A 27,630-nucleotide genomic window follows, 5' to 3' on the forward strand; every position below is an offset into this window, starting at 1 on the left:
TGCATTTTCACTATAGATATGCTTTATTCTCATTTGATTCAGAGCTGCAACTAACTGTTGCATACTGTAGGCACATGTTTGACATTCTGACAGCATGACGTGTTAAAGAACAGTGATTAAAATGTGCAGCCTACATGTTTTTATAGGTGTCATAATAGTAAAAGCTGTAATTCCCAGTTCTGAAATATCTTTTAAGCTACTTTCTAAGGAAAATGTAGCTAAGCTTTAGTTTGAAAACAGACCATAAAATATGTTTTATGTACGTACATACTGTATATAAAATTTGTTCTACGTTGTCTAGCACAACTGCATGTGCATGTACATTAAGGCCCCTTCAGAAGACTAGACACAAACCTGACACGAACCTGGCATCTTTATTCCAAGGACTCATTGTGCACAGCTCCTCTCCCATGATGTTAACACTTTACAAGCCAGGTTTATATGAATGAAGTAGATCAATAGGACATTAGAAGAACATTACAATGTGATGCAGCCTTAGCTAAATTTGTCATATGCATATGAAGATAAAATGTCTGGATTATTAAGATACGTGTGTGGGCAGATCCGCTGCTGATATTTGATGATAAACAGATTAGAATTTTACATTAAGGTTATGGAATATTACAGGACATTGTTTTTGTTTATTGTTTTGAATTTCTTGCTTCTTGCTTGTTTGGGCTACAACTTTTTTTTATTTGCATAAACTAAAAAAACTCTAAATTTAGAATTACAGTAGTAAAGTACATACACTTTAAAGATTGTTGTAAATGATGTAAAATTGTCAGTGATGCTGATCTAAGCAGAGGTGAAGAGTTCCAGATGTGGGCCACAGCTGCCTCCGGTCACGCGCACACAGTGGAAGGGGGGACTATCCTGCACTCCGTGTCCTGCACAGTTGGAGCAAACTACGAGTCCCGTCGAGCTGCGGCTGCTTCTTCCCTGGATCATTTTTCTGTGCTTTTCTGATTCGCGACCAGCTTCGTTTGCGTCGCCCTCCACGAAAAAGTCCATCTCCGTGAACTTTGGCTGCAGCAGCGACCGTCCCCGAACCTGCACGGAGCTGCAGGTACGATGCTCCCCCCGCCTCCAGCCGCGGTCCACGCGAACACCCCGTGGTAGAGGCCGACATGAGGCTGTGCAACCGCGGGGTGATGATGCTGCTGACCACGGCGGGGGCGTTCTGCGCCTTCAGCCTCATGACCATCGCCGTGGGGACCGACTACTGGCTCTACTCCCGCGGCATGTGCCGCTCCAAGAGCCTGAGCGACAACGAAACCATCCACAAGAACGAGGAGGTTCTGACCCATTCGGGTCTGTGGAGGACCTGCTGCACCGAGGGTAGGACACGCGCGCAGCCCGCGCGTGCCGCTCTTTTCTTTCTCTTTTCGTGCGTGTCAAAATAAAACAACTCGCAGTGTTGCAGCGTGACCGTCGTCATCCGTGGATGCGGGCAGTAATAACAACCCTGCACGTCACACGTCCTCATGTTGTTTAGGAAATGTTTCAGTTTGAACTCAGAAAAAGTCAAACGCTGACCAGAAAAAAGTGAAAAAAAACTCCCACTTTGTAAGTTATCGTAGTAATTAAGACTTACTACTAATTAATTGTATTCAAGGGAGGACATTCATGCATTATCCGATAGTTTAGCTTTTGATGTAGCTGATTTTGACTGAAAGCAAAGAGATGCATGTGGAGGAAGAGGGAGAATCATTTAAATCCTGCATATTTGATGAACTGAAATGACATTTTTAATAATTTATTGATGCCACACATCTTTCCTCTAATCATTTGTTTGCTTTGGTCATCTTCTAAATGAAATGGAAAAGCTGAGCTCCTCTGCTCTCACTCACTTCCACCCTCCGCTGTGGCGCCATACTCTCTAAATGTTCTAATGGGAAGCGCCTGCAGGGACATTGATGCCTCCACAGACCTGTGTGCTGTGTCCACGGGTCCACACCACAAAAAGCCACCGGCAGCCAGAGACACAGGGAGCTGAAGGTTATATGTGCCATGAATAATTTTATAGGATGAGGATTATCCTTATTTACCACAATCATATTATTGCTTGGTTGTGTAAACATTTCCTTAGTAGTTCATCTAAGACTTTGTGTTAAATAGTAGACATAAATACACAAAACACATTGTCTGTCTGCAGGAAATATTTGGAGAATTGCTTCCTCTGTGTTTTTTTCTCTCTGACCTCACATTGCAGAGATGTACTGAATGAGTTTTGTTTGGGTAACCATGGCAACTGACTTACATCATCAATACTGGTCAATCCGTTCAGCACACATAGGGACACAGTTATCAATAATTCCTAGTGTGCATATGTTGAAAGCCACTGTAGGGTCAGGGGTTGCAGAGAGCGGGGTCACGGGAAATGATTATTCAATCTTCACATGATGAAAATCAAGATTTAAATACATTAGAGTTCTTACAGGCCATTAAAATACTAAAATCGTTATTATTATTAGGTCAAGTTGTTCCATGTGGGATGATTCTCATAACTCAATGTGCAGCACAACTCCCATTTTTAAACAAGTGGGTTTCTGTTTAACATAATATAGGACAATAAAAAAACATATCACAAAAAGAAAACAGAAGTGAGTTACCCGACGTGTCATGTTCACAACTTATTTACATCTAGATTCATGTCAGGAATTCCTGACTTAAATCCAGTTAAGAAATTACACATCACGTTATGGATATAATTCAGTAATATTATTCCCTGTCTTTTTTGCATATGCTCACGTATGCATATTATGAGCAGCACAAATCACATTAGTTTTCAGCTGGTTGTACCTCAGTGCAGTTGTTTATGTTTCTGCAGGGACATTTCGGGGCGTTTGCAAAGACATTGATCACTTTCCTGATGATGCAGATTATGAGCAAGACGCCGCAGAGTATTTACTACGTGGGTAACACAACATTCCTCAAGCTGCCGCCATCAAGCTGGTTGAACTCCTCCTTCAGCCCCGTGTGCTCTGCTCTCTCCTCAGGAGCAGTACGGGCCTCCAGCCTCTTCCCCATCCTCAGTGTGGGGCTGTTATTCCTTGGAGGTGTGTGCGTAGCTGCCAGCGAGTTCTACAAGTCACGCTATAATGTCATTCTCAGTGCGGGTATCCTGTTCGTGTCTGCAGGTCAGAAGCAAATGCACACTGATATGTACAGTGTGTGTTCTTAACCACAGCACCTTTACATTTCACAGCTCTTCATCTGTCCCTCCTCTCTCCTCCCTATCCTCCCTAACCCCCCAGGTCTGAGTAACATCATAGGCATCATTGTGTACATATCGGCCAACTCAGGCGACCCGAGCCAGAGCGACAACAAGAAGAGCTACTCCTACGGCTGGTCGTTTTATTTTGGGGCTCTGTCCTTCGTCCTGGCTGAGATGGTGGGCGTCCTGGCAGTGCACGTGTTCATCGAGAAGCACAGACAGCTACGCACTAAAGGTCGGCCTTCGCTGGTCAAGCCTCCTCTTTCCCGTAACTCGTCCGCCTATCGCAACCATTACTACCACAACCGCTCCCGGAGGTACAGTTACAGGAGCAACCACAGTGCAGGGGACTCGTTGATGCGGGACATAGAGCCGTCGCTCCCCTCCGACGCCAAAGCCCCCCCCATGGCAGGTGTGCCAACCCCAGTGACAGTGGGCTCAGAGTTCATGCTCTACACATTAGGCTCACCTCTCAAAGAGGATGAGATTGACTTGGTTGTGGATGATTTAACGACTGGAGCTGCTCACAATAACACAGAGATGCTGCCTGGAAACTGTGCTGCCAACAGAAAGACGACGCCTGTGTGAGGAAGATGAGCAGTGGTCAAACTGGAAGGATTCTACAGGAGAAAAAAAACACTGGGAGAGAACTGAATCACCTAATCTGTGTGACTGTTTGGTCAAAAATATAATTACATCACATTAGACATTCCTAATTTACCTAAGACCTACTGCAATAAGACATCTCCAAATTATCTGAACAACGCTCCTGAACTCAAAGGTCTCCAGCTCACAAACAATTCATGTAGACGACATTCAGTGGAATTTTACTACCAACCTTGTCGCTGTAGTGCAGTACGTGCCCCTAACGTAATGTGCACATAAACTAACTGGGTAGTTAGTGAGGTAGTTATTTTCCGAGAAGTTGACGAGTGCCTCCTGCTCTAGACTCAACTGATCCTATTAAACCTAAAACCGAAACCCCATTAAATGCATTAGAACTCTCTCTCTCTGTCTCTCACTGTTTGAGTATGTGTCTGAATAGTGTAACTTAAGTGTAACTAACTGTAACCTAATGTTCTGGCCTCTTGTTCTGGATGTGATTCTCAGTCTCTGTTTATGTTCAATAAAACTGCAAAATCTGGCAGAGTGCTCTTCAAAGATAAACTGTTGTGGTTCAGGGTATAGTGGTGTGCATGGAGGGGACCCAGGGAGGATATCAACAAAATATTTTAGCCCAGTACAAAAACAGTCAACAAATACACAAATGTTTCATAAAAAAATAATAGACCCCTTAGTACTAAAAAACACTGTGAACACGTCTGTTTGCGCATGCATTTTTGACCTGTGTTAAATTTGATTGTGGCTCAGTAAAAGCAGCACACTTCCCAGTTTGCTGATGCGTTACCATGGCAGCAGCATCTTCAAACCAACCCCACAAGTAAACACTGTAAAATTTTATTGTTTAGTTAGTCAAATGCAGAATTTGCTTCTACCTGAGAAAAACTAAAAAGCTGTAATAATTTTCAATGAGCTCATGTCTTGAAACCTCTGGCTTAGGGCACACACTTTGATTTTAAATATTAAATAAAAGAAAATTGGTGTAATATTTTGCAATTGTCACACATATCTGTACTGAATACTCAATATTTTATTTGAATATCCTATCACTTTTACTAATATCTACTTTTGTGTGTGAACAGATCTTTAAAAGGGTCTCTGTTTCTATACATAAGGCATTTTTGAGAACTCTGGCATGTGAGCGAACTTCACCACACTCTCCCAGACACATTATCACAATATAGATGCAGCTGAACTCGTTATAAAATGATCCACCATTTGGAAGAGCAAGACTTCAATAGTGATAGGAATCTTACACATGCCCCCAACGAGACTAGAGCCTTAGTGCGGCACCTTAGGGCACTCAACCAGACTAACCAAACATGCAAATGAAAGAGGCATAGATTGTACAAAGAATTTTTTGCTTTTAGTATGATATTTTTACTGCTTAAAATGGTGGGTAGTATAAACAGCAATCACTTAGTCTACGCTTTTATTTCAGCACGTATTTCTTTATTTCTACCTTCATATTTTAAAACATGAAGATCCTAGGACAATTTCTGTATAAAATGTATTGTTAAATATTGCTTAATGTAAGCATATAGGTGTTTATTCTTGTGTAAGTTATTAAAGCATAGATATTTATCTTAAACTAAATCCATGCAAACGTTCGATTACAAAAGACTGGCAGCGGTGGGATTCGAACCCACGCCCCCGAAGAGACTGGAGCCTTAATCCAGCGCCTTAGACCGCTCGGCCACGCTACCACGACGATACATGGTTAATCATATTTTTTCACACACCTCTTTACTGAACCGCTTGTTATCTGCTGTTTTTTTGTGTTGCTTTTCTTCAATCGAATAAATATTCTATTGCTTTTAGAAAAAAGAACTGATAGAATATGATTACATTGACTTTCACTAAGACCAATGCATTAATATAACACGTTTTACAACTATGTGTTTACTTTTTAAAACACAGTTGTTTACATAGCGTAATTTCGCTGTAGGAAAGGAAACCCAAAGATCCGATCCGGATCTGTTCTATCGCAGTGTGACTGTGGTGCAGTGGGACACCGCTCTCTACCCTCAGACTGGAGCTCATCTCTCTGTGACTTTCGCGTCTACTCTTTGGAAGGACCCTGGTTACATCCGGTTCCGTACTGCGCCATTTTGATGAAACAGCGAGGAGCGAAGCAGATTTCATCACCGAAATGGATTTTATGGATTTAATGTGACGAGTCATCTGGATATTACATTTTTAATTTTCGAGGTGGAAAATAACCGCGGACTGACGGGGAACATCACCGCACTGACGTGGTAGCTGGTGGATGTTGTTTTATCGTTCGACTATAGCTTGGCCAGCGTTGTTAGCATCGTTAAGCATTAGCCGTTAGCTTGAGGTATTTAATGCTGTGTTGAGTGGCGAGCTAGCGTTAGCTAATCTCGAGGTAAAGCATGTTACTCTTGGTGTTAGCTAACTAGCCAACCGAACAGATACACAGCGGATTGCCTTCTGTCTGACTTTTTGTGAAGTTCCGTAGTTGTGGATTTTAACATCGGTTAAAAAAGGAACTGTGGTTAGAAAGGGACCGTACAACAAAAACTGATGCCCAGGAAACCCCAGGCCTGCTGCTAGCCACACTAGCGGCTTGCATCGCGGCAGGCCGGGCTTTCCAACAAGGACAATTGTCGATGGACTTTCCCACATACACAACCATATCATTTATTTACGAGGACTCTGTTGGAGGTGGGCGCGTCCTGCTCTGTTTTATTGGACTTTAAGGAACTGAAGAGGCACACGACGCCACTCCATGGCGCTCTGGCCTCGCAACTGGATTATTTTTCTTAGGCAGTAACATGGACTCTGGCGTCATCTGCGAGCTGAACCCTTCCCTACTTTAGTCGTCTTCTTTGTTCACTGTGTTTCAGCGAAATAACAAAGTTTTGCCTATTAAAGTCACCAGATTTAGCCTCCTGTGTTCAGTGTTGACGCTGTTTTCTTTTATTACACCAGGCCTGTTTTTTTTTCTTGTGCTAGATTGACTTCGTTGCTTAGACCTGTAAAAATGTCGTGTGTTCACTATAAGTTTTCCTCCAAACTGGACTACAACACAGTCACTTTCGACGGGCTGCACATTACTCTCAATGAGCTTAAGAGGCAGATTATGGCCCGGGAACGGCTCAAGGCCACAGACTGCGACCTGCAGATCACCAATGCGCAGACTCGAGAAGGTACGTTATCAGCTGACTGATATGGCTGAAGCATGTCGTCCATTGTTTGAGGCAGGACTAGTGGGCGGTGGGCAGACATTATTGTCTATTAACTGTAACTTTTTTAAAAAACTATATTATGTAAGCAGCGATTTTAGCTAAATCCGAGGCTAGAAGTCAAACCATTTAATGCAATTGTACGTGATCAAAATCTTTTTTCTTTTGCATGAGATGAAAAACAGTGCTGTACCAGTTTATGTTTAGATGTGATGTATTTGTGTTAGATGTGTGTAGATGTACTCTCTACCTCTGTTTTGCTGTCTTGATCCAAGCTCCCTTAATGTCCAGTGTTGAATAAGTTGTTACTAATAATGTTATGTATTGACCTCTCGTATTTTGTAGAATACACAGATGATGAAGCCCACATTCCAAAACACTCGTCAGTGATCGTCCGCCGTACTCCAATTGGTGGAGTAAAACCTGCTGGCAGGACGTTCATTGTGTATGTGAACTTCAAATATAAGTTTAAAACAAAAAACAATGAAAAGCCCTTGTCATTTAAATTTGTAGTAGCAGAAAGCACCAGTAAAACCCATTCTTTTACTTGACCTTAGAAACTGATGGTTCTTTCTGTGCTTTGTTTCTGCAGAGATCGTTCTGACACAGCTGTGGTTGGATCTTCGAGACCCGTATGTAAAACAAACCCCCAAAACAACACACTCTCTCTTTCCTCACTCTCCCTCTCCTTCATCCCCACTTTCTGACTTAAGTCACCTTTCTTGAGAACATTCTGTCAACAATGATCAAGTTGTGTGTATCTTCTGTTCACTGTATGTTGGCAACATCTGTGTTGAGATATCAACAGCTGTGTGTTACTGATCTTTTTGGGGAGGGTTTCCTTGAGTCGCCATAGTTTAAGTAGTTTGTTTCTCTATAAAAAGCAAGTCTCTGTTCTGTTCTTATTGTCAAAATAGATGACAGTTTGCAACAATGGCTGAATGCGATGAAGTTAATGAGAGATACAGCAGAATAGCTACAATTGTTTCTGAATGCTCTGAAATAATTGTTGAAATGTTGCCATTTTATAATTTATTGACAAATCTTTTTAACTGTTAATGACTGTATTTCATATTGAAATGAATTTGTACCTGGCTTCAGGCCAAGCAAATATGTTTTAAAGGGTTATGTAAAGGGATATCATGGTATTTTTGTACTGATAATTCATTGTCTTTTTGTTTTGTGTGAAAATACTTTGTGGGTAAACCAAATGAAGTAAATTGTGACGGGGATTTATTGTAATTAACTTTCATTACTATTACAAGACAAAGATTATGTGAGTGGAACATACTCACCAGTTTCTTTATTTTAAAGGCGTACCCTGCTAAACCCTAATCTACTACTACATGTTTTTCCAGTAAAAAAAACTTTTAAGTGTTATTTGTTTTGTCTTGTACATTTTCACTTTGATGTGTTAATCTGCACCGCGTATGGACTGCACATAATCGTTATACCGTAATGGCTCACAGATTTCATGATGCTGAGTTGAATATGCTTGGAATGAATTTAGATTCCTGAGTGTCTGCTTTACAAAGAAGGTTCTAGTTCAAACCGTATTGTGTTGTGGTTCTGGGCATTAAGAAGTTAGCCTTAAGAGAGATGCTGTGACTGGGTCACCAACGTATCGTGTGACATGATCGCAAATTACCGAGACACATCTGGAGGTCCTCCATGGTTGCTGCAGTGACAAGTATACTGGTGTAGTGTGTCCTGTAAGCTGCAGAACCTGTCAATAAAGCTATTTAGTGGTTCTCTGTTAGAACCACTTGCACAAGATCCCTGTGTGTTCCCTCCACAGCATTCTGCAATACCAGGTCTGTCCTCCGAGCCCTGCATATCTTGATGGACAACCCAACCTTCGCATTTGTTAATTTATGTAAAGGAAATTTCTGCAAGGTTTGGGCAAGGATTTGTTTGTTGTGACACACAAAACCTTTTTTTGGTTGTGTAAGACTCTGGTCTTGTGATTCTTTGACTCCTGAATTGCGTTATTCACTTTACTTTCATTGCTTTGTAGTGGTGTAGCAGCTTTTTAGGAGACAGTTTGTAAGGAATGCTTGACAAACACTTGTTTCTTGGGCACATCTCAAAGAATTCTTAAGATTTTTTTCCCATCAGGCCATTTGACATTTTAACAAGGTGTGCATTTTTATCTGGGCCACTTGTAACTTTATGGATTGACGGTCATGATGGCCCTTTTTGACAAGCCAGCGCAGGAACTTAAATCATTTTGCCTGGCGAAGGGAAAACTATCCTAAAATTACATGTCAAGTATTCCTTTGAGGAAACCCCCTTCTCACAACCGTAGAATGTGTCATGTCTTAATCAAGGGTTAGGCCTTTTATCTACAGATTGAATTTGCCAATGAAACTCGTATTGAGGGATTTTTAGAGATTGACAGAGTAGTTTTAGTAGAAGTTTGCCTGTTAAATTCTATTGCGCTGTGGCAGATGTTAATTTTTCTTAAGTGGCATTTAACTTCTATACGTCTTTTAATTATGATCATAAACGGGAGTATTACCATCTTAGGTTGGGATTTCACAAGTAAATCTTGTTTCAACTAAATGTAGAACGTTTGCTTGTTTTTAGAAAAGGAACAGTTCACCAGTCTTCCAGTTTTATGCTGACTCTCTTACGTGCATTAGTTTTTAGACTTCAGAATGAAGGTCTTTTCAGTTTGAAGATTTAGATGGGAAATAAAAAGGAATGGACACTTGGTGAAGAACTATTCGGACTTTTATTGTCCACACTGTCTCTCTTGTGTAAAATACCTTTTAATGTCTGTACTCTGATTCCCCTGCAGACTGATTCTTCTCCTTCACTGTCACTCGCCCAACTTACCAAGGTACAGTTACTTAACATGCTGGTTATGCTTCCAGGAAATATTTTTTTGCTCAAAAAAGACCTAAAGTTGAAGCTGAAATCAAATTTTCTCTAATTCCTGTTCTTTGTTTTAGACTGCTAATCTGGTTGATGCAAATGCGTCAGAGGAGGACAAGATTAAGGCCATGATGACTCAGTCCAACCATGAGTATGACCCAATAAAGTTAGTATACACACTTTGCTTTTGTGCATGATTATTACACATTTAAATATGGGTTTGTACTAAACACGTATGTATCTTAATACTTGCCTAAACCTTTCTCCATAGCTACTCTAAGAAGGCAGTTGGACCTCCACCTGCTCACTACACGTGCTTTCGTTGTGGAAAGGCTGGTCACTATATTCGCCAGTGCCCCATGCTAATGGTAATAAACATTAAAGATAATAGATGTTAAGACTCTGCTGTAAAAATTACTGCATGAAAGTGTAATGTTTGCTTTTCTTATGACCTTTTAGGTCCAGGATAAGAGTGTTGAAGGTCCCAAGCCAGTAAGGATTAGTAAAGGCATACCTCAGAGTTTCATGGTGAAAGCAGAGCCAGGCACCAAGGGAGCCATGTTAACCAGCACTGGAGAATATGCTATACCTGCAATAGATGCGTATGTTTCAACTAGCACACCTACCTAACTACTTTCTGTATTTAGTATATTTGGACAGAAGATCTGCTTTCCTTTGTTGCTTTCTACCAACTTCCTGAAGATAAAAGCTCACATCTTTTATTATAGGGAAGCATATGCACTGGGAAAGAAAGAGCGTCCTCCATTTGTTCCACATGACCAGTCATCATCCGAGGATGACTCGGACCCAATCCCTGATGAATTATTGTGTCCAATCTGCAACGACCTGATGACAGATGCCGTAGTTATACCTTGCTGTGGAAACAGTTACTGTGATGACTGTAAGTTCTCAGTTATGAAGAGCATGAGTAATATCATTCCCAGTTTGCAATAGCCTAGAACTGTGATTCCAATGAATTATTTGAAATGACTTGATAACAAGCAGACACTTATCTTAAATACGTAACTCTGTGTCATATCTCATTTATCTGTATGTGGCTCCAACATTCAACACATTTACCCAAATGTATCTTATTTTCAGATTAGCTCAGCCTCAGACCATGTGGTGTCAGTTCAAATTCATTCATTCTTGCTTTGATGTTTTACAGTACAGTGGAATGATTTTACTTTAGGTTTCTGTGACTGTTAAGAAACTTGCTTGTTTGGCCTTTATTAATTAAGCAAATTTTTCAGGTATCCGGACTGCCTTGTTGGACTCAGAGGAGCACATCTGCTACACATGCAAACAGTCAGATGTTTCACCGGATAATCTTATTGCCAATAAATTTCTTCGACAGGTAAAAATGTGTAATTCTTGCAGAAAGCTTGCAAGTTTTTACTAAAACCAGACCTCAATTCTCATAGTAAAACTGTGTTGTTTTTTTTTCTCCATCAGGCTGTAAACAACTTCAAGAATGAGACTGGCTACACCAAACATGCTCGCAAGCAGGTCCAGCATGCAATACCACCTCCACCACGTCCTCAGTTAGTCAGGCCTCCAAACTCGAGACAGCAGGACCCACTGCTGGCCAATGTCTCTAAACCTCCAAGTGCACCCACCCGAACCCTTCCACCACAGGTCACTCCTCCTGTGACTGAAACGGCACCTACTTCTGCTGTAACTGCTGCTCCTACACCACCTCATGCTGCTGCTGTTGTTGAAAGTGAAGCTGCTTCACCAGCCCCTCCACCTGTGATGGATCGCCACTCCCCTATGCACTCTATCAGCCAGGGTGAACCACCCCCACCAGGGTAAGCCTGATATCCAACCACATATTTGACAGTGGTTTAAAAATGAATCATTTTTGTCAGTCATGGGTCTGTTTTTTAAAAATGTATATGTTTTAGTGAGACAGATCCAGAACCTACTGTGGCAACAGGATCATCTGTAACTTCAGAACGTAGATCACAGGTGAGTCTTGTCTTCATCGCCTGAATATAGATGAACTAGTTTGATAAAAACTTGTATGTGTAAATTTATAGAAATCATAATTTGTTGTTGTTGTTTTTTTTAAAAACTATAATACTGAAACACACTTGTAAACTCAAACATCTCAGAGGTAACCACATTTTTCTCACAGGGGTATCATGTAACTGTGCTTGGTCACCCACCACCTACAAGGCTGCTCAACCCTCCAGGTGAAAGATTTAGGTCATTTCGAAACATTAAGTGGTTTTGGAGCAAAGACAATCCAGTAATTAACAGTTTTTTTTACTTTAATAGTTAACCATATGCGCCCTCACCATGTTGGCAGAGGCAGACACTGGGAAAGGTAAGATCTGATTCTGGTCTATTTATAGTTTGTGTCATATTCTGTCAGCCTTACAATGGTTTTTGTTTCTCTCTCAGTACCAGGTCTTACAGAGCCAGAGCAGAGCACCCATCCACTCATGTCCCGACAGTGCCACCTCCAGCTCCTGCTCCTTCAGTATACCCATCTCCCTCTCTTTATCCACCTCCGCAGCCCTACCCCCCTCCCTACCCATCAGCCCCTGGCCTTATTGCCCCTCCTGCCCTCGGTTATCAACCCCAGCCAATATTTGGACCCGGGCCTCCCGGGCTCAACCCTCCTTGGGTTGCCCCCGGAACCCAGCCCCCTCTTGCCACACTCCCACCTTCTCTGGCTCAGCCCCCTCTCTCAAAGGATGATTTTTACAGACCGCGGCACAGACAAGACAAGTAAGTAATTTCTTTTTTGAGAAATGTGGAGTTTACACAGAACACATCAAGAAATAGCTCTTACAAGTAATAATTCAGTAAAATCAAAATGGGTATAAGTTTCACACATTCATTTGTTTTGTGTCCATAGAGTTGCATCCAAATTGGACGAATTTACTAAAGATTTCCACAAAGAACTTATGAAGTACAGAAATCCACCAAAGAGACGAAGACCATCATATTCTAGGTAATATTTTTGAAAAAGGAATAAAAATTTGTTTCCTTTTTTAATCAAATCCTCAAAGCCAAATGTAAATTGTATTTTCATAATTTGCTTTCCTTTCTACTTTTCTTTACTAGGTCCCGGTCATTCAGTCGCTCCCCCTTCAGCCGTTCTCCTTACTCTCGCTCTAGATCAAGGTCTAGATCAAGATCAGTATCCAGATCTTACTCTTATTCCCCCAGCAGATCCCGCTCCCGCTCAAGGTCTCATGGCCGGCCTTATCCCCGCTCACCTTATTCTAGACGGAATGGTCGTAGTTATGGACGGTCACGATCAAGGTCCCGCTCTCGTTCAAGGTCTTATGGATATCGGCGGTCTGGTTCACCACGCTCTCCTTTGTCCTACCGAGGTGGAGCCTGGGAGGGAGCGGAAGGCCCTGCATCTTACAGATCTAGGTCACGCTCTCGATCTCCTGGTGCTTACCGGAGCCGTACACCAAGTGGACGAAAGCTCCCTCCCCGGGAGCTAGCACATTATGACATGAAGACTTCCAGCCCTGGTGGTCATGATCGCTGGGACAAAGAAAGGTATCGACAGTGGGAGTCTGCAGACTGGTTCTACAAAGACTACGACAACCAGCACCCTTCACTTCATCAAAGAGGCCGTGGCAGCCGAGACAGGGAGAGGGAAAGAATGTCCCCATTGTCCAGAGATTATTCCCCACAAGGAAGAGGAAGAAGAGGCAAAGAAGACAGAGGTGCTCCACCTCATCATCCTCCATCCTCTTCCTCATCGGGGACTAAGTCCAGCAAAGTCTTGAAGACAAAAAAGATAAAAAAGAAGAAAACAGGAGATGAACCAGAGCCATCACATCAGTCGGTGGATAGAGGAGACGCTACTCCTGTCAGAGATGAACCAATGGATGAAATCCCTTCACTCACCAAAACGCCGCCTGTTTCCTCTAAGCCTCCATCCAGCACTACAAGCACTAAAGCCCCAGCCTCTAAAAGCACTGCTGCACCTGGTAAACCCTCAACCAAGTCAACATCAAAGTCTCAGTCTGATAAAATTAAAAAAGAGAAGGGTCAGAAGGGAAAAGCTAAAGTCAAAACGGAGGGTGTGAAAGTAAAGAGCGAAAAGGTAAAGAAAAAGAGTGGTGAAGCAGTTGTGACCAAAAGGAAAGATTCCTCATCAATGGTTGCTAAACCATTAACTACCAGGACTGTTAAATCCAAGCCAGAAGATGCCCTCAACTCCACAACCCCCAAGAAGGACAAGAGTAAAACCTCTGCAGTTAAACCTGCCCTACTCAAAACCCCTCCGCCTCCCTCCCAAAACCTGCCCCTGCCTCATTCTTCTCTTCATGAGGGTTCTCGAGCTGGCCAAGACATTCGGGGGAGAAGAGATCTCCTGCAGGGTGGTGGTCTCCTTCCTGTCCCTCATCCACATGGGCTGCCACCCTTCCACCGACCTCCCTCCCCAGTGGAGAGTCGGAGGAGGATTGGAGAGGAGGGCCGATCTTTACTTGGACCTCCTCCTGGAAAGCTGAGGAGGCTTGATGGGCTAATGGGTGGTCCTGACATGATGCCCCACTCTCACATATCTCACCCGCACCTGATACACAGACTCCCTCCTCCCACAGACAGACCTGGTCTTCTTCCCATACCAGGAAGCCGAGACATGGCCAGAGGTGACACAGATAGAGGATCTATTAGACCTCTAATGGACCTTCAGGTGGGCTTGCTGTTAATGTAATTCTTTCTACAAATTTTAAGTTAAAAAAATAGGCATTTTAAACCATTTTAAAATGGTTGATTTTTATTTGGACTGTCACAATCAGTCACTGAAATGTATTTTGTCCAATTTTCAGGTAAAGCCACTAAGGAAGATCAAGTTGAACAGAGACCTGGGAAGAAAAAGCAGCACTGAGACAGCTGCCTCTGATAGAACTCCATTGGGTCCCGAGAAGATGGTACCCTCAGAACGATCAGCTACTGCTACCAAAGAAGGAGACAGACCAAGTAGTACCCCAGAAGGAGCTAGAGGAAAGGAGCGATCTGCGTCTGCAGAGAGAGGAGTATCCAGAGAAAGACCAGGAAGTGCTGGAGAGAGACTGCAGGGCACAGACAGAGAGCAGGACAGAAGCTCTGGACCGGACAGAGCTACAGACAGAGAGCAGGACAGAGGCTCTGGACTGGACAGAGAAAGAGACAGGACCGCTGACCGAGAGAGAGACAGGACCGCTGACCGAGAGAGAGACAGGACCGCTGACCGAGAGAGAGACAGGACCGCTGACCGAGAGAGGGACAGGACCGCTGACCGAGAGAGGGACAGGATCGCTGACCGAGAGAGGGACAGGATCGCTGACCGAGAGAGGGACAGGACCGCGGACCGAGAGAGGGACAGGACCGGTGAACGAGAGAGGGACAGGACCGCTGAACGAGAGAGGGACAGGACCGCTGAACGAGAGAGGGACAGGACCGCTGAACGAGAGAGGGACAGGACCGCTGAACGAGAGAGGGACAGGACCGCGGACCGAGAGAGGGACAGGACCGCGGACCGAGAGAGGGACAGGACCGCGGACCGAGAGAGGGACAGAGGTCTGGGGTCTGACAGAGACAAAGGTCTGGGGTCTGACAGAGAGAAGGAAAAAGTGTCAGGGTCCCAGAAGGGAGCAGGTGCAGTGGAAAGAGAGACTGAGGGAGAAAGGTGTATGAGGACAGAACGCAAAAACTCCAGTGGTGGAAGTGGAAGATCTGTCTCTCTCGATAAAATGACTATTGGAGAAAAATCGGCTAGGAGACAGGTCGATCATCAAGACAAACCAAGCGGATCTAAGGAAAGGGGAGACGTGGCAGAACAAGTTTCTAAATCTGACAGGTGTGTGATATGGATTTGCCTGTTGCTTGTCAAACCATCCCTATACATGGTTAGAGAGCATGATATAGTCGTTTTATCTGTAAACACAGTTGTTATATGCATAATTATATTCATATTTCCCAGGAGTGTGTCCAAGGACAGAACAGAGCGGAGCATGCCCTCAGGAGAGAAACCAGCTGCTGCTCACAGAGAAGGTAATTTGAATCACTGAGTGATTGTATGCATGTGTGAAGAAAGAACTTGGGTTTTGTGCTGTGTTTTGCATATGCATATTTAATTATGCATTTATACCCACCATCTCCTGTTGCAGCTAAAGGTGGTGATGAAGCTGCTGCTATGAAGAGCAAACCAAAGATCAGCAGAAAGGCTCTGACAAGCCACACTATGAGCTCTACTAGGTAATGTGTGCCTATTTTGATCATTGATTTAGGGATTTGCTGTTTTCTGTTGGTGAAGCTGAATGTTACTTTTACTTTGTACTCTTAATTTTAACAAGAAAGGTAATAGTTTGTTTTCTTGAACACTAGGTCAACTCAGGACACAAAGAGGGACTCAGAAAGAGATTCAAAGAGTGCGTCTTCAAAACCTGCCACGCAGTGTTCACCTAGCTTTGTCAAGAGCCCTGCCCGGACCCCCAGTGTGAGCCCCGAACCCAGTCCGATCAGCGAGGAGCCGCTCATTCAGCCACCTCCTCGGTCCAAGTGGGAGAGAGAAGACGATGAAGAGGGACAGGAAAATGGCTCCGTTGCATCCAAAGAACCCTCACCTGTGCCTCAAAAGAGCCGAGGCAGGGAGGGGCAGACCGAAGCTCCCAGGCTTGTTAGGAGTGAAGGTCGAGATGCCACAAAAGAAGATAGGAAAGGAGCCGTGAAGGAGGACAAAAAAGGGAGAGCACAGAGGGACGACAGTAAGGGCAGCAGATCAACACACACAAATTCTGACAAACAGGCCAAAAGTAAAACTATGAGAGAGGATGGAAGAGGGGTGACAGGGAAAGAGGAAAGAGCAACAGAGGGCAGAGGTGGAGGAGCAAGAGAGGAGAATCGAGGCCCAGAGCCCAGGAGACAGCGTTTGTGTTCTGACCTGGGTCGTGAGACAGACGAGGCCGCCTTCGTCCCTGACTACAGCGAAGGCGAAGGCTCGGAGCCAGAGAGAGGAAGGAGTGGCAGCGCCAGCCCGTCTCTGAGTCACCCCTCTGACAGCCCCACTCCAAGCAACCACAGCGGCTCAGCAACAACCACAACGGACAAGAAGAAGAAGAAACACAAGAAACATAAAAAACACAAGAAGCACAAGAAGCACGGCAGCCAGGACAAAGAGGGCGAACACAAGGAGCACAAGCATAAACACAAGAAGAAGAAACACAAAAAGAGCAAAGACAAGGACGCGGAGGAAGAGGAGAAAACCGAGAAAGCAGAAGAGGAGACTCCGTGCTAACAAGCAAAACTAGGCCTACAGGTTAACATCTGCATGTACCGCTCAAAGCGAGTAGAAGATGTCTTTGACTGTTCACGGCACTGACAGAGGGCCAGTAGTCTAACAAATAATACTGCAACCTCCGCAGAACGTTGTCATGTCTGGATGCTGCAATAGCCGCTTTACCGAGATGTCTTGTGAAATGTGGACCCTTTGTGATGACAAGAAAACAGGAGTGGTGGTCATAAGATGATAGAATCTAAAAGTTAGAAATAACAAACTGTACTCAGGGATGCCATGACTTCTTTGTACAGGAGAAATAGCAGCTTTTCTGCCTCTGATTAATCTGTAAATAGAGATCAACTGTTGCTTCACATAAGTTACTTTTGCTCACAAACCTGTGTGCTGTTCAAGGTGTAAAGGGTGAATAACTGTCATTTGCTATCAGGGCTGTTGTAGGCTCTTCGAAGGACTGTACTAGCAGTTTCGCCTGATTTAATACATGAACTGCATTTTAGTCAGGGTTGTACAATACCGGTACTGATTTTTTTTGTGCAAATTACTAAAGTGTAAATAAAGAAGAGCAGTGTTCTTGGATAGGTTACTTATTCAACAAATTCTTCTTACCGCAGTTAACATGGAAAATCCAGTATCTACCGAAAATATTATAACACTCTTGGGAAATGATCAGCAAAGCTTTAGTAATTATTGAGCTAAAACAATTATTACTGTAGTCCATGATGTTGGAGCAGAGTGACAGGCTACACTGGATTGTATAAATCTTGCATTTGTGTATTAATAATGGAAAATCAATCTGCATGTTTTGTTATAAAGGTGCAGTAGTTGTCTGAGTTTGATGGACTGAATGTGTGTATGAGTTAAATGTGACAAACAGGTCGAATTCAAAGACTGGTGTCCTCCTTTTTTTTTTTAAATAAAATTTCAACTTCATATAAATGTCTGGGTTTTATTTATCAGACGTCGCCACACTGATGCTACAGTGACCGAGCGCATTGGGACTTTTAAATGGTACATAGATGTGTTTTTGGGCTTAAGCCAGTACAGACCAACCTTATAAAGTAGTCGTGTTAAAGCTGCATTTCCTGTGAAGAGGAACTTGTTAAAACAGAGCTTAAGGAATAGATGTAAGCAATAACGGGTGGAGTGTTTACAGCAACAATGACCTTTCAGGTTTCACATGGGTTTTGAGAGACAATTTGTGAACTATATGCATAATCATAGTGTTGTGATTGATAATTGCAATATTCTTAGTCTCAAAATCTTAGAATAAGTAATGTGCTACAGTCTATAGTAATTATGTAAATCACACTGTAGTAGTAGATCTTGTTGTGATTTAGTCATTAAGACTCATATCAATAGCAATCATTTAATGCCTGTAAAAAGTATGCCTGTTTAACAAATCGAGTAATAAGAAAAGTAATAAACAAAAGTAATAACAATTACCTTTTTTCAAATCAAAAGATGGTATTTAGTATTTGTATGTATTTGTTGTAAAATGACTAGACATGATATGATGCAGTAATCGGTTTACTCAGAATAACAAAATGGATATTGTGCTAATAATGTTGATGGACTCTCTTTGAAGTGAGAATATCCTCGAAAGCTGAGAGTTTCAGGGTATGCAGCAGCTTATTTCTACGCAAACAGGAATTCCATCTCCCTGAAGCAAATGAGTGTAGTTAGACAGAGCAAACACTGTGTGGAGCTGTAAGTCCTCCAACATTTAACGCGAGAGCGAGACAGATGAGCAATAATTCCCCTTCTTGATGTCGTTTAAAACACAACTCCGCATCACCCAGACCGCCTCTCACCCAGCGCGCACAGCAATATCCCTCGCTGTGCGTGTGTGTGTGTACGTGTGCATGAGGCGTGTACCTGGTTGGAGGGATGGTGTGATAAGTGGATCACAGGCAACACAGGCTGAAGGAAGGAGACGGGTTCACAGGCGAGCTGAGAAACAACAGAGCAGCATCAGATGTAGCACATAAAAGCATATTCACAGCTTAGTGCATGTACAGTGTGTGTGTGTATTTAAGGTCACGCTTAATGGACTCAGAGATCAGTGAGACCATTAGAGAAGATTAATACATTATTTTAGCTCCTGCTCAGATTATCACTATCACTCATTATTCTTCATCTTCCACCCTGTAAGGTTCATCCCAGATGTGTGTCCACACACGTGTGCACCTGTTATCGTCTGTGTGTCTGCTCCCGTTTTGTCTTACGAGCATGACATCATTTCCTGTCGTCAAGGCCAAAGGTTGCTAAGCAACTTCACTTCTGCCGATTGTCAGAAAAGATGCTTCTCCGCAGACTGCCTCACAACCTAACTCTCTCTTATCCTCTGTCATAAAATGTCTGAGGGAACATGACGGCTATATGTGCATGGTTGCTCATGCGTTCGTACAAACCGGTGTGCATTTATGCCCGCGTGTAGTTGATGTGGAGGAAGGGGGAGTGAGAGAAAAGTGATATGTGGAAATGTGTTGCCTGCTAGATTTCTATGATTCCTGGAAGTAATAAATAGGATGAGTCAGTTACGCTGTAATTCCCTCCAGTTGTTTGTATAAAGGCAAAATATATGAGTATGAGCAGCTTATTATGCAGGTAAAACACTTACCTTCGACTTTGATTTGTGATTCTATTTATCTAACTTACGAAGGTGTGATAAAAGGGTTAGTGAGAGGTAACACTTGTGCAAATTGCAGTGTAAATATGCTCAGCGATGTAAACATCAATAAAACACAAGGCATCCAATCAGAGCTTAGGAAACAGGACGGGAATAACGTTACAATAGTACAAATGTAATTTTTTAAAGTATAAACCAAAGAATGACAGATATTGATGCTAGATTAAAACAATCCATGTTACGTTTATAAAGATGGGATTTAGTCTAGAAAGTGGGAGCACAGCTGTCTTTAGTTTGTCTAGAAACCAGGCGTGCCCTTAAAAACCTCAAGGCTTCTATTAAATCCAACTGCTGATAGCGGATTTCAAGGACTATCATTTCACTAAAGGATCTGCCGTGAAAAATGAAACTTTACAGTCTTGTATCATCATTGACCAGGCCATGTGCTACTACTACAAGTGAAGAGTAGGGAGACTCCACGTCATCCCGGCCATGTGTGTTTCTACACACATGTATGTGTACATGTACAGTTTATGTGTGTTGATTCAGGACGTACCTTCAGGTTGAAGTCACAGCAATTTCACTAATCAGAATTATTTGTCTGTAACTGAATCCCTACTGTGTGTGTGTATGTGTGTGTGTGTGTGTGTGTGTGTATTTGTAACAAGAGTAGAATAAAAAAACATATATGATGTTATGTGATGGTCACCATGGAAACATGCCTAAGGGCCTCCTAGCACACGTTGATAATAATGTTTGGCCTAGATACCCATCCTCAACTGATATGAGTGAGAATGTGTTTTTGTGCGTATATACGTGTGTTTGTGCATTTCAGCGACTAATGTAAACCAGTATTTGAACACAGCGCTGTGACAGAACCAGAGTAAAAAATGCATGAAATCATTCTTTGGAGCAGAAAGAGTCTTGCGTGAGTTACACGAGACAGCAAGTGTGAGAAAGATGAGGGGAGATGGAGGGGAGGAGGAAACCACTGAGACAGGGGGGCCCCGCGTCCAAACGCACACATGCATGTACGAAAACACTGAGGCCTGAAAATCAGTCTCTCTTCTCTGGGAGAGTAATGCTTGAGCAGCGGAGGCTGGAGTGTTTGTGTGCTTGAACGTGTCCCAGATATCTTAAACTGTGTTGTTGAGACTCTAAATGTTTGATACACGCTGCTGCTGTAAGTGTCCGATGGCTGTGAGCAGGCTACTGTGGGCGGTGATTGGGTATTGCACGGTGTTTCCCTGTTCTTGGCGAAGAGCTAATCGGAGTTTGTAGCAGCCCTAGCGGTGAAACAGTCTGAGTGTGGGCCCATTAGTTCGGCTGAGTCCACCATCCATAACCAAGTATCTCAGCTTCGTTGGGCTGTTATTTACATTCATTATTCCACAAACAGGCCCCAATTTCTGCTCGTCCACTCTAGATTATTACAAGATACACAAACACAATTGAAAGGAAAATAAACATAAATCATGTTAGGCAGGTGATAAGCTTTTAGAGCAGTCCTACATTTCTTTGCAAACCCACTGGTCCAAAACACGATCGCTCATTTGATGTTTTGGTGTTGATATACTGCAGGTGAACGTGTCAGTCGAAAATAATCTGCATACTCATTAAACTATTCGCTGACCTTTTGTGCCCTGTAGGAAGCATCAGTATTCCTTAGCTTTCTCCCCTGACTTATTCAGGTTCCTAATTTACATATGTCTAGACTATGGGCAATGCAAAAAGTCCCATTAATATTTGTAATTTGCGACTGGTGACAGGCTGGATTAGGGTGTGGTTCAGGTCAGGTTGATCATAAAACACATTTAGTTGTAGTTAAGATAAAAATATTAGGTTAAATAATGCGAGAGACATCTCTGCTTTAGAACAGACCTTAGTTTTACCAAAATCTGCCCCAAAGCTCAGTTTAAAACTTAAATCTTACATTACCGAAAATCTTCAGTTACTTCATTTCCCTCAGACTTCTTTTTCAGGCTTCTTGTATTGCATCTTGTATAGGCATGCAATAAAAGTAATATGCATAATGCAATTACACCGACCTGCTTCATGCTCAATGTGAACACACAATTAAAAGCTGTACCTGAGAAAATAAACCTGTACAGAGGATGAATCAGTTTGGTTTGGGAACAGCGTGGCACATGGGAACATTAAATGTTTTGCATCGTTAGTAGAAGCCAATAATAGTATAGCTGTCTTTTATTAATCCGTCCAAATTTGTTTTCTTGAGTGTAATGAGCATTGTACCCTCTGAGCTATTAATACGAGACTCTTATTTTCAGTGTAATAAAGTGTAAACATTAAGCAAAACATCCCCAGAAAATGATTTAGAGGCCATATGTAAATATTAAAAAATTAGCAGGAGAGCATTTAAGACAAGTGCTCCCTGTAAGCTATTTACTAAGACCTACTGTACACTGTAGTTCTAAAATTAGTTCCCAAAGCGGGATCCAGGGAGCGCCAGGAGGCCTTAAGGGAATTAGATGGAGCCCCCAGAAAAATGAGCAGGAGCTCTATTTTAGTACGTTAAGATGCAGATTCTGCCGTTTTTACTCTCTGGCTTGTTAGTATCACCTCCATCGTTTACAGTGATGACGGGGGTGATTTCATTCATTTAAGGTCAGCATTTATATGGAATTGGAATTAAATGGAAAAAACAAGTGAAATGAAATTCTCAATGCTGGATGTATAAGAGCTGTGGCCAGTATTTGTGCATTTCGGTATTGAGGCCAAGGATCTGGATACTTCTTTCACACATCAAGCTCATCATAGTGGCTTTAAGGTCCTGTGTTGGAGCTCTGCCACACCTTTTGGGTTTGGTGAGACGACACCCCTGCTGAGTGTGACTGTGGCGCGTCACCACTCGTATGACAGCACCACTCGCCCACGCTAGCGCTCACACGGTCCGGGATGCTGGCAGTGAGCTGGAGGCCAGGAAGACACAGAAAGGAGACACTGGTATGAGGCAGAGGCGAGGAGTCACATGCTCTAACTCCCTCTGTCAGTGTCAAGTTATGCAATATGAAAAATAAAGGGCCAAAACTTTCAAAATAAAATAGTTCATGGGGAAGACAGAAAAGATTTATTCCACTTTTAGAGTTTATTGTTATGTACATCTTGTAACTGATACCTTTTACTTTAGTAAGAGAAAAGGAAAGAATTATTTCTTATATTTCTTATTACTATTATGTCAATAAGTCCAAGTTGGCGTATTTAAGTAGCAAAGACAAAGATGTGAAGATTTACAGAAAAAAACTAAAGCCCGTATTGTATTATATATTAGTTGTCCCTAAAATCTTCCATCAATCAGTTAATCTAATAATTAATGCTTAAAGTATAGGTTGGTTTGGAGAATTAATGAAACTGTTAGCTTGTATTGTATGATGGCTCACCTAATATCTGCGCTTGGGCTGATGATGATGATGATGTGGAACCAAGGTAGGCATGCAGACGGCAATTACTGTAAATACAGCAAAGAGGTAATCATATAGAATACATACATACAAACTGAGAAATCACCTGAAAAACTGATTGACACTGTCTGTGTACAACACTAGATGTAAACATTAGAACATAAACTAGCATAGAAGCCTAAAGCGGCTAGCGCCGTCTGGTTGCCAAGGAAACATGTTGGAATCATTTTTCAACAATCATGTTAAACTATTGCGTTCTTGATGTGCACTCCCCAACTGTATTAAAGTAAAGATAAAGTCTTGCAAAATGAATCTAACTTTTTCAGAATTCCAATTAAGAATTTTATGGCAAGTCGCGCCGAAAGCTAGCTAAATTCTAAAACTAGCCAAAAAACGTTAAATGCTATAACGAAAATTCAGCCGGACTTCTAGACATGTTACCCAAAGATAAACTACGGTAAAATACCTTTCCGTTTTGTATTAAGTTAGGAATTTGTTACCAAATGAAACCACAAAATGCACAAAGTTAGTTGATTACCTTAAAGCTTGGTTGGTAAATACTTGGCAACAGGTATGCATGCATATTTTTATTAACTCTGGCTATTAGCGTTGAGGCTCCTCAAGGGATTTTACCTATCTGCTCATAGCTGCAATTTAAGAAGTTAGTCAGCCCAATTTTAATTCCAGTTTGCAATTTACGACGCTAGCTAATCGCTAAGAATGCTAATTCAACGCGTTCCCATTAATTTATCCGTATTATACAAAATAATAACTTCCGGGATTAGAACGTCTTATTTTGAAAGTAATATCCAAGCGCATCCGGTCTGCCGCTAGGCGGCTAGCTTGACGCAGCTCTCCCTCTCCCCGGTGCGCCTGAACTCCGGTACCTGACACCGCAGAGCGCGTCCAGCGGTTAACGGGGCTCACACGCACGGGAAGCCAACGGGTCTATTTTAACTTCACTTTTCCTCTTTATTGTGACTTCCGTGCCTCAATTGTCCGTCGTTTTTCATTTTCTCCATCCTCCCGACTGACGGACGGAGTTTGGATCTCGGCAGGGGGAGGAGGCAGAGGACCGGGTGCTGCTCGCAGATGGAGCACCGGGGCTCCGGGAGCTCAGGGCGCACGGCGGACCCGGAGTGAGTGACGCTGGTGGATGGACGCTGCTCCCCGGTAAGGACGACGTGCAAAGTTTTTTAGCTTTTGCTTTTGCAGTGTACTTTTTTTCTTGCTTCGGGGTCCGGACACTGCGCTTTGACAAAGCCTGTGGCACAACAGAGATGTCCAGACCCCGTGATGTCGCTCTGTCGACGGCGGAGCATCTCCCACATTCGGATCCTTCCTAGATTATTCTGAGGCATATCTGTTAGTAAGTGCCCGTGGTACTAAGTTAGTGGCCTTCTACTTCGTTGTAAGCCTGTACATTTTATATATATTTCACATCAAATGTGTCAGAAATGTGGAGAATTTTTTTGAGATGTTTTTAAATAATTGTACGTTTTATTATGGGATTAATGGCGTGCAGTTGTCGTGCTAGTCAGTTTTTGAGTGTTGTGAGACTGGAGAGACTCACGCTGTTCAATGCTGCGGGCTCGCATGTCGTCAGTATACGGCTGGCCTTCAGATGCATGAACAGTATATCACTGAAAAAGGAAATGTTTCATCTATCGAGCAGTCTGTAATCAATGCCCGACTATTAATTCAGGACTGTTAAAAATTAATGTAGACTGCTCAGGATGTGTGGATATGAAGCTGAGTTAATTGGTTTCAGAGGTCTGATAGAAGTATGAATATATTTTGTTCTGCTTGTTGGTCGAGGTTCAGTGGGATGATTTAATTTCCACATGGCCTAGCTGTTACAGCAGGGGCGGTGCATAATGAGTTTTTCAAATGTTTCGAAAAGGACCATCAGCAGGTTTTTACTGTGCAGGAGAATATCTTTCTGTTTTCAATGGTTAATTGATGTCTGCCCAGGCGCTACTATTGAGTCACAACAAAACGCCCTAAAGTGCGTTTGCCTGGATTCCTCACACAGTCCAGGCTACGTGCCCATAGTGAAAACACACAGCAAAGAAGGTTACTGGCAGATTGAGTCTCATTATTTTCATTAAACACACACAGACCGCTCTTCTGTTGTCCCGTTACACAGTACGCGGCGCATATATGCCTGCATGGATTCTCTGTTGGCCCAAACTTCTATTGTCCTGGCTCTCCCTCTGTTAGTCGTCCAAATAATCCAGCTCGTCTCCAACTTAATAACAAATTGGTGTCTTTGGAATAAATTTGCCAGCATCTCTCGGGAGCAGCGAGCAGTGGAATGAGCACACGGCCGACCGGTGGGGAGCGTTTGCTCTGTACTCGTGACAGCGTGGACTGTGTCACATGCTCCAACTCCCATCTTTTCCTGCCAAGCTCCACTGAAACCTGCCTAATTAAACAGACAAACGCGATGGTTTTTTAAAAAGTTCATCTGAAGCCAAAACACGAATGTGCCGTTGTAATCGTGCTCTTAAGCTATCGTTCAGTTTGACATTTCCTACGCGACATTCCAGCGATCCAGGACGCTGCAGTCGAGCGCTGAGCTTGACAATGACACTGTGAGACTAGCTGTGGGAAAAGTAATAACTCAGAAAGCTGTCATTAATCATGATGAGTGGAGATTCATTGTGAACAAAATGGCATTTGAAGAACTGCTAACAATATCAGTAGCTAACCTCACACTTCATGCCCGTCCTACAAATATGAAATAGCTGTCTAAGCTACTTTCTCTCCGTAGGTCCAGATTGTTTAAAGCCAGTCTGGATTAAAAGCCTCAGATTAATGGCCTGTTGTCATCACTGTACAACTGTACAGCTGTGGGATTACAACAAATGGGTCTAAGTGCTTCCTCTTGTCTGCACTGTCTCCGTGTTTGCACCTTTGCTCACATGTGGTTCACTCTGTTTAGATTCATGTAGATTTATGTTTCCTGTGCATGACGACTCGCTGGCTGTGCTTCTTCTCCAAAGGTCACTTATTGTTTTACAGAAATACAGAGGAGAGGAGGGTTTGTTTTTTCTTCATGTGCTGCGTTGCTAGAGGGTAACGGATCTCGTGGACGGCATGGCAAGCTTTGATGGTCAGCACAGTTGTGGTTAACTATGAGGCAACGCAGGGGAAAGACTCACTCACTCAGTCGCACGCACACACACACACACACACACACACACACACACACACACACACACATGCATTCACATGTTTGAGTGTGTGCTGGTGCCACTGTGCCCTCTTTTAGGTTCAGGCTGTTCACAGCACGGCCATGACGGGCGCCCAGGAGCCAGACCTGCATGAGCAGCACAGAGGACCAACGCAGGAGGACGGGGATGAGGACGAGGAGGGGGAGAAAGTGCATGTGTCAGATGAGAGAGAGAAGAGGGAACAGGAAGGGGAGGAAGACGAGGAGGAGGAGGAGGAGGAGGAGGAGGAAAAGGAAGAACTGCCGTATCCCTCTCTGGCACCAGTGGTTCTCTTGGCTCTGACCCAAACCAGCCCGCCCCGCTCATGGTGCCTTCGAGCTGTCTGCCACCCATATCCTTCACGCTGGGTGTATACCTGAAGCCCTGCGAACATGTGTGTGTGTGTGCGCGTGCTGCTGCTTAAAACGTGAGAGGGACATTGGTCGAGTCTCAGCTCTGTACTTTCTCAAATCTGTTGCCACAAGGCACCTAGCGCTGAGATGTTTACCTTACATTTAAACACAAGGGAGGTGAGAAGAAGGTCAGTACTGTGTGTGTGTGTGCGTGCGTGCGTGCGTGCGTGCGTGCGTGTGTGTGTGCGTGCGTGTGTGCGTGCGTGTGTGTGTGCGAGTGTGTGTGTGTGTAACACCAGGTATTTCCTTATACCCAGAAGCTGTAGGAGAGGATGGCTAAAATATTTCCCTGATTGGAGGTTTCCATAGTGACGAGCCCTAATGAATCTCCAGGGTTACAGCTGCCTGTCAGTAGCATTGTTACTGGACCCCATTTGTTCAGCGCTAGGAGTCACAAATAGTAAAAACTCCCGTCAGCTCCCAGACCAGCTCAGCTTCCGTCCTCATTGTCCCATCACGCATTCTCCTCCCTGTCTCTCACTCTCTCTCTCAACCTCCATCCACCACCTCTGCTGTAGACATGAAGGTGTGAGTGTGTAGTTATCAGTGCGGGAGTGTGTGTGAGTGGCTATGAATACTCCTAAGCATGCATAAACGTCAGCAACACTTCAGGGATTTGTCAAGCCTTTCCAAATTGAATTTTTCCACTGCTTGTGACTTCATGTGTGCAGGTCTGTCCATGTTTATGTGTGTGCGAGTGTGTTGCTCTTCCTCTGCATTCGCCTTCCGTTGTGCTGTTGTCAGTGCATGTCTGTGGCTATTTGCC

General features: G+C 43.3%; 3 protein-coding genes, 1 long non-coding RNA gene and 1 other non-coding gene across 9 annotated transcripts in view; 3 read left to right on the plus strand and 2 right to left on the minus strand.

Annotated features, from left to right (window-relative positions):
- Positions 1-91: 91 nt before the first annotated feature.
- Positions 92-4,778, plus strand: cacng3a (calcium channel, voltage-dependent, gamma subunit 3a). The gene is made up of 4 exons (XM_029145470.3): positions 92-1,338; positions 2,831-2,914; positions 3,000-3,140; positions 3,258-4,778. The coding sequence occupies exons 1-4, from the start codon at positions 1,128-1,130 to the stop codon at positions 3,803-3,805; spliced, it is 984 nt and encodes a 327-aa protein (XP_029001303.1). The 5' UTR covers positions 92-1,127; the 3' UTR covers positions 3,806-4,778.
- LOC114852833 (uncharacterized) lies at positions 2,997-23,912 on the minus strand. The gene is made up of 6 exons (XR_005898133.2): positions 23,772-23,912; positions 23,213-23,280; positions 22,628-22,744; positions 19,061-19,135; positions 3,687-3,797; positions 2,997-3,134 (listed from the first exon to the last, which is right to left on the minus strand). It is a non-coding gene; the product is annotated as an uncharacterized LOC114852833 (long non-coding RNA).
- Positions 5,463-5,544, minus strand: trnal-aag (transfer RNA leucine (anticodon AAG)). The gene has a single exon. It is a non-coding gene; the product is annotated as a tRNA-Leu (tRNA).
- Positions 5,892-18,121, plus strand: LOC114852786 (E3 ubiquitin-protein ligase RBBP6-like). Its single transcript, XM_029145429.3, has 20 exons — positions 5,892-7,011; positions 7,393-7,492; positions 7,640-7,679; positions 9,851-9,892; positions 10,005-10,093; positions 10,199-10,295; positions 10,387-10,529; positions 10,656-10,828; positions 11,181-11,284; positions 11,383-11,738; positions 11,835-11,898; positions 12,068-12,125; positions 12,211-12,259; positions 12,337-12,666; positions 12,797-12,892; positions 13,006-14,602; positions 14,739-15,748; positions 15,872-15,942; positions 16,059-16,146; positions 16,276-18,121. The coding sequence occupies exons 1-20, from the start codon at positions 6,846-6,848 to the stop codon at positions 17,183-17,185; spliced, it is 5,583 nt and encodes a 1,860-aa protein (XP_029001262.1). The 5' UTR covers positions 5,892-6,845; the 3' UTR covers positions 17,186-18,121.
- Positions 23,219-27,630, plus strand: part of LOC114852751 (voltage-dependent T-type calcium channel subunit alpha-1I-like) — a 35,529-nt gene continuing 31,117 nt past the window's right edge. The window contains exons 1-3 of one of the 5 annotated variants that reach the window (XM_055509263.1): positions 23,219-23,690; positions 24,292-24,406; positions 26,511-26,802. In XM_055509263.1, the coding sequence (XP_055365238.1) occupies positions 26,535-26,802 (268 nt within the window). In that variant the 5' untranslated portion in view covers positions 23,219-23,690; positions 24,292-24,406; positions 26,511-26,534. Of the gene's footprint in view, positions 23,691-24,102; positions 24,407-26,510; positions 26,803-27,630 lie in introns of those variants that run through there. The other 4 variants (XM_055509265.1, XM_055509277.1, XM_055509272.1 and 1 more) reach the window with 4 other exon arrangements.

This window comes from Betta splendens, chromosome 1, assembly GCF_900634795.4.
Source record: "Betta splendens chromosome 1, fBetSpl5.4, whole genome shotgun sequence".
Lineage (NCBI taxonomy): Eukaryota > Metazoa > Chordata > Actinopteri > Anabantiformes > Osphronemidae > Betta > Betta splendens.

Coding starts and splice junctions, on each gene's coding strand:
- cacng3a (XM_029145470.3), top strand. CDS start 1,128: ATGAGGCTGTGCAACCGCGGGGTGATGATGCTGCTGACCACGGCGGGG. Junction 1,339..2,830: donor GAGGACCTGCTGCACCGAGG/GTAGGACACGCG, acceptor ATGTTTCTGCAG/GGACATTTCGGGGCGTTTGC. Junction 2,915..2,999: donor CGCCGCAGAGTATTTACTAC/GTGGGTAACACA, acceptor CTCTCTCCTCAG/GAGCAGTACGGGCCTCCAGC.
- LOC114852786 (XM_029145429.3), top strand. CDS start 6,846: ATGTCGTGTGTTCACTATAAGTTTTCCTCCAAACTGGACTACAACACA. Junction 14,603..14,738: donor GACCTCTAATGGACCTTCAG/GTGGGCTTGCTG, acceptor TCCAATTTTCAG/GTAAAGCCACTAAGGAAGAT. Junction 15,943..16,058: donor AGCTGCTGCTCACAGAGAAG/GTAATTTGAATC, acceptor CTCCTGTTGCAG/CTAAAGGTGGTGATGAAGCT.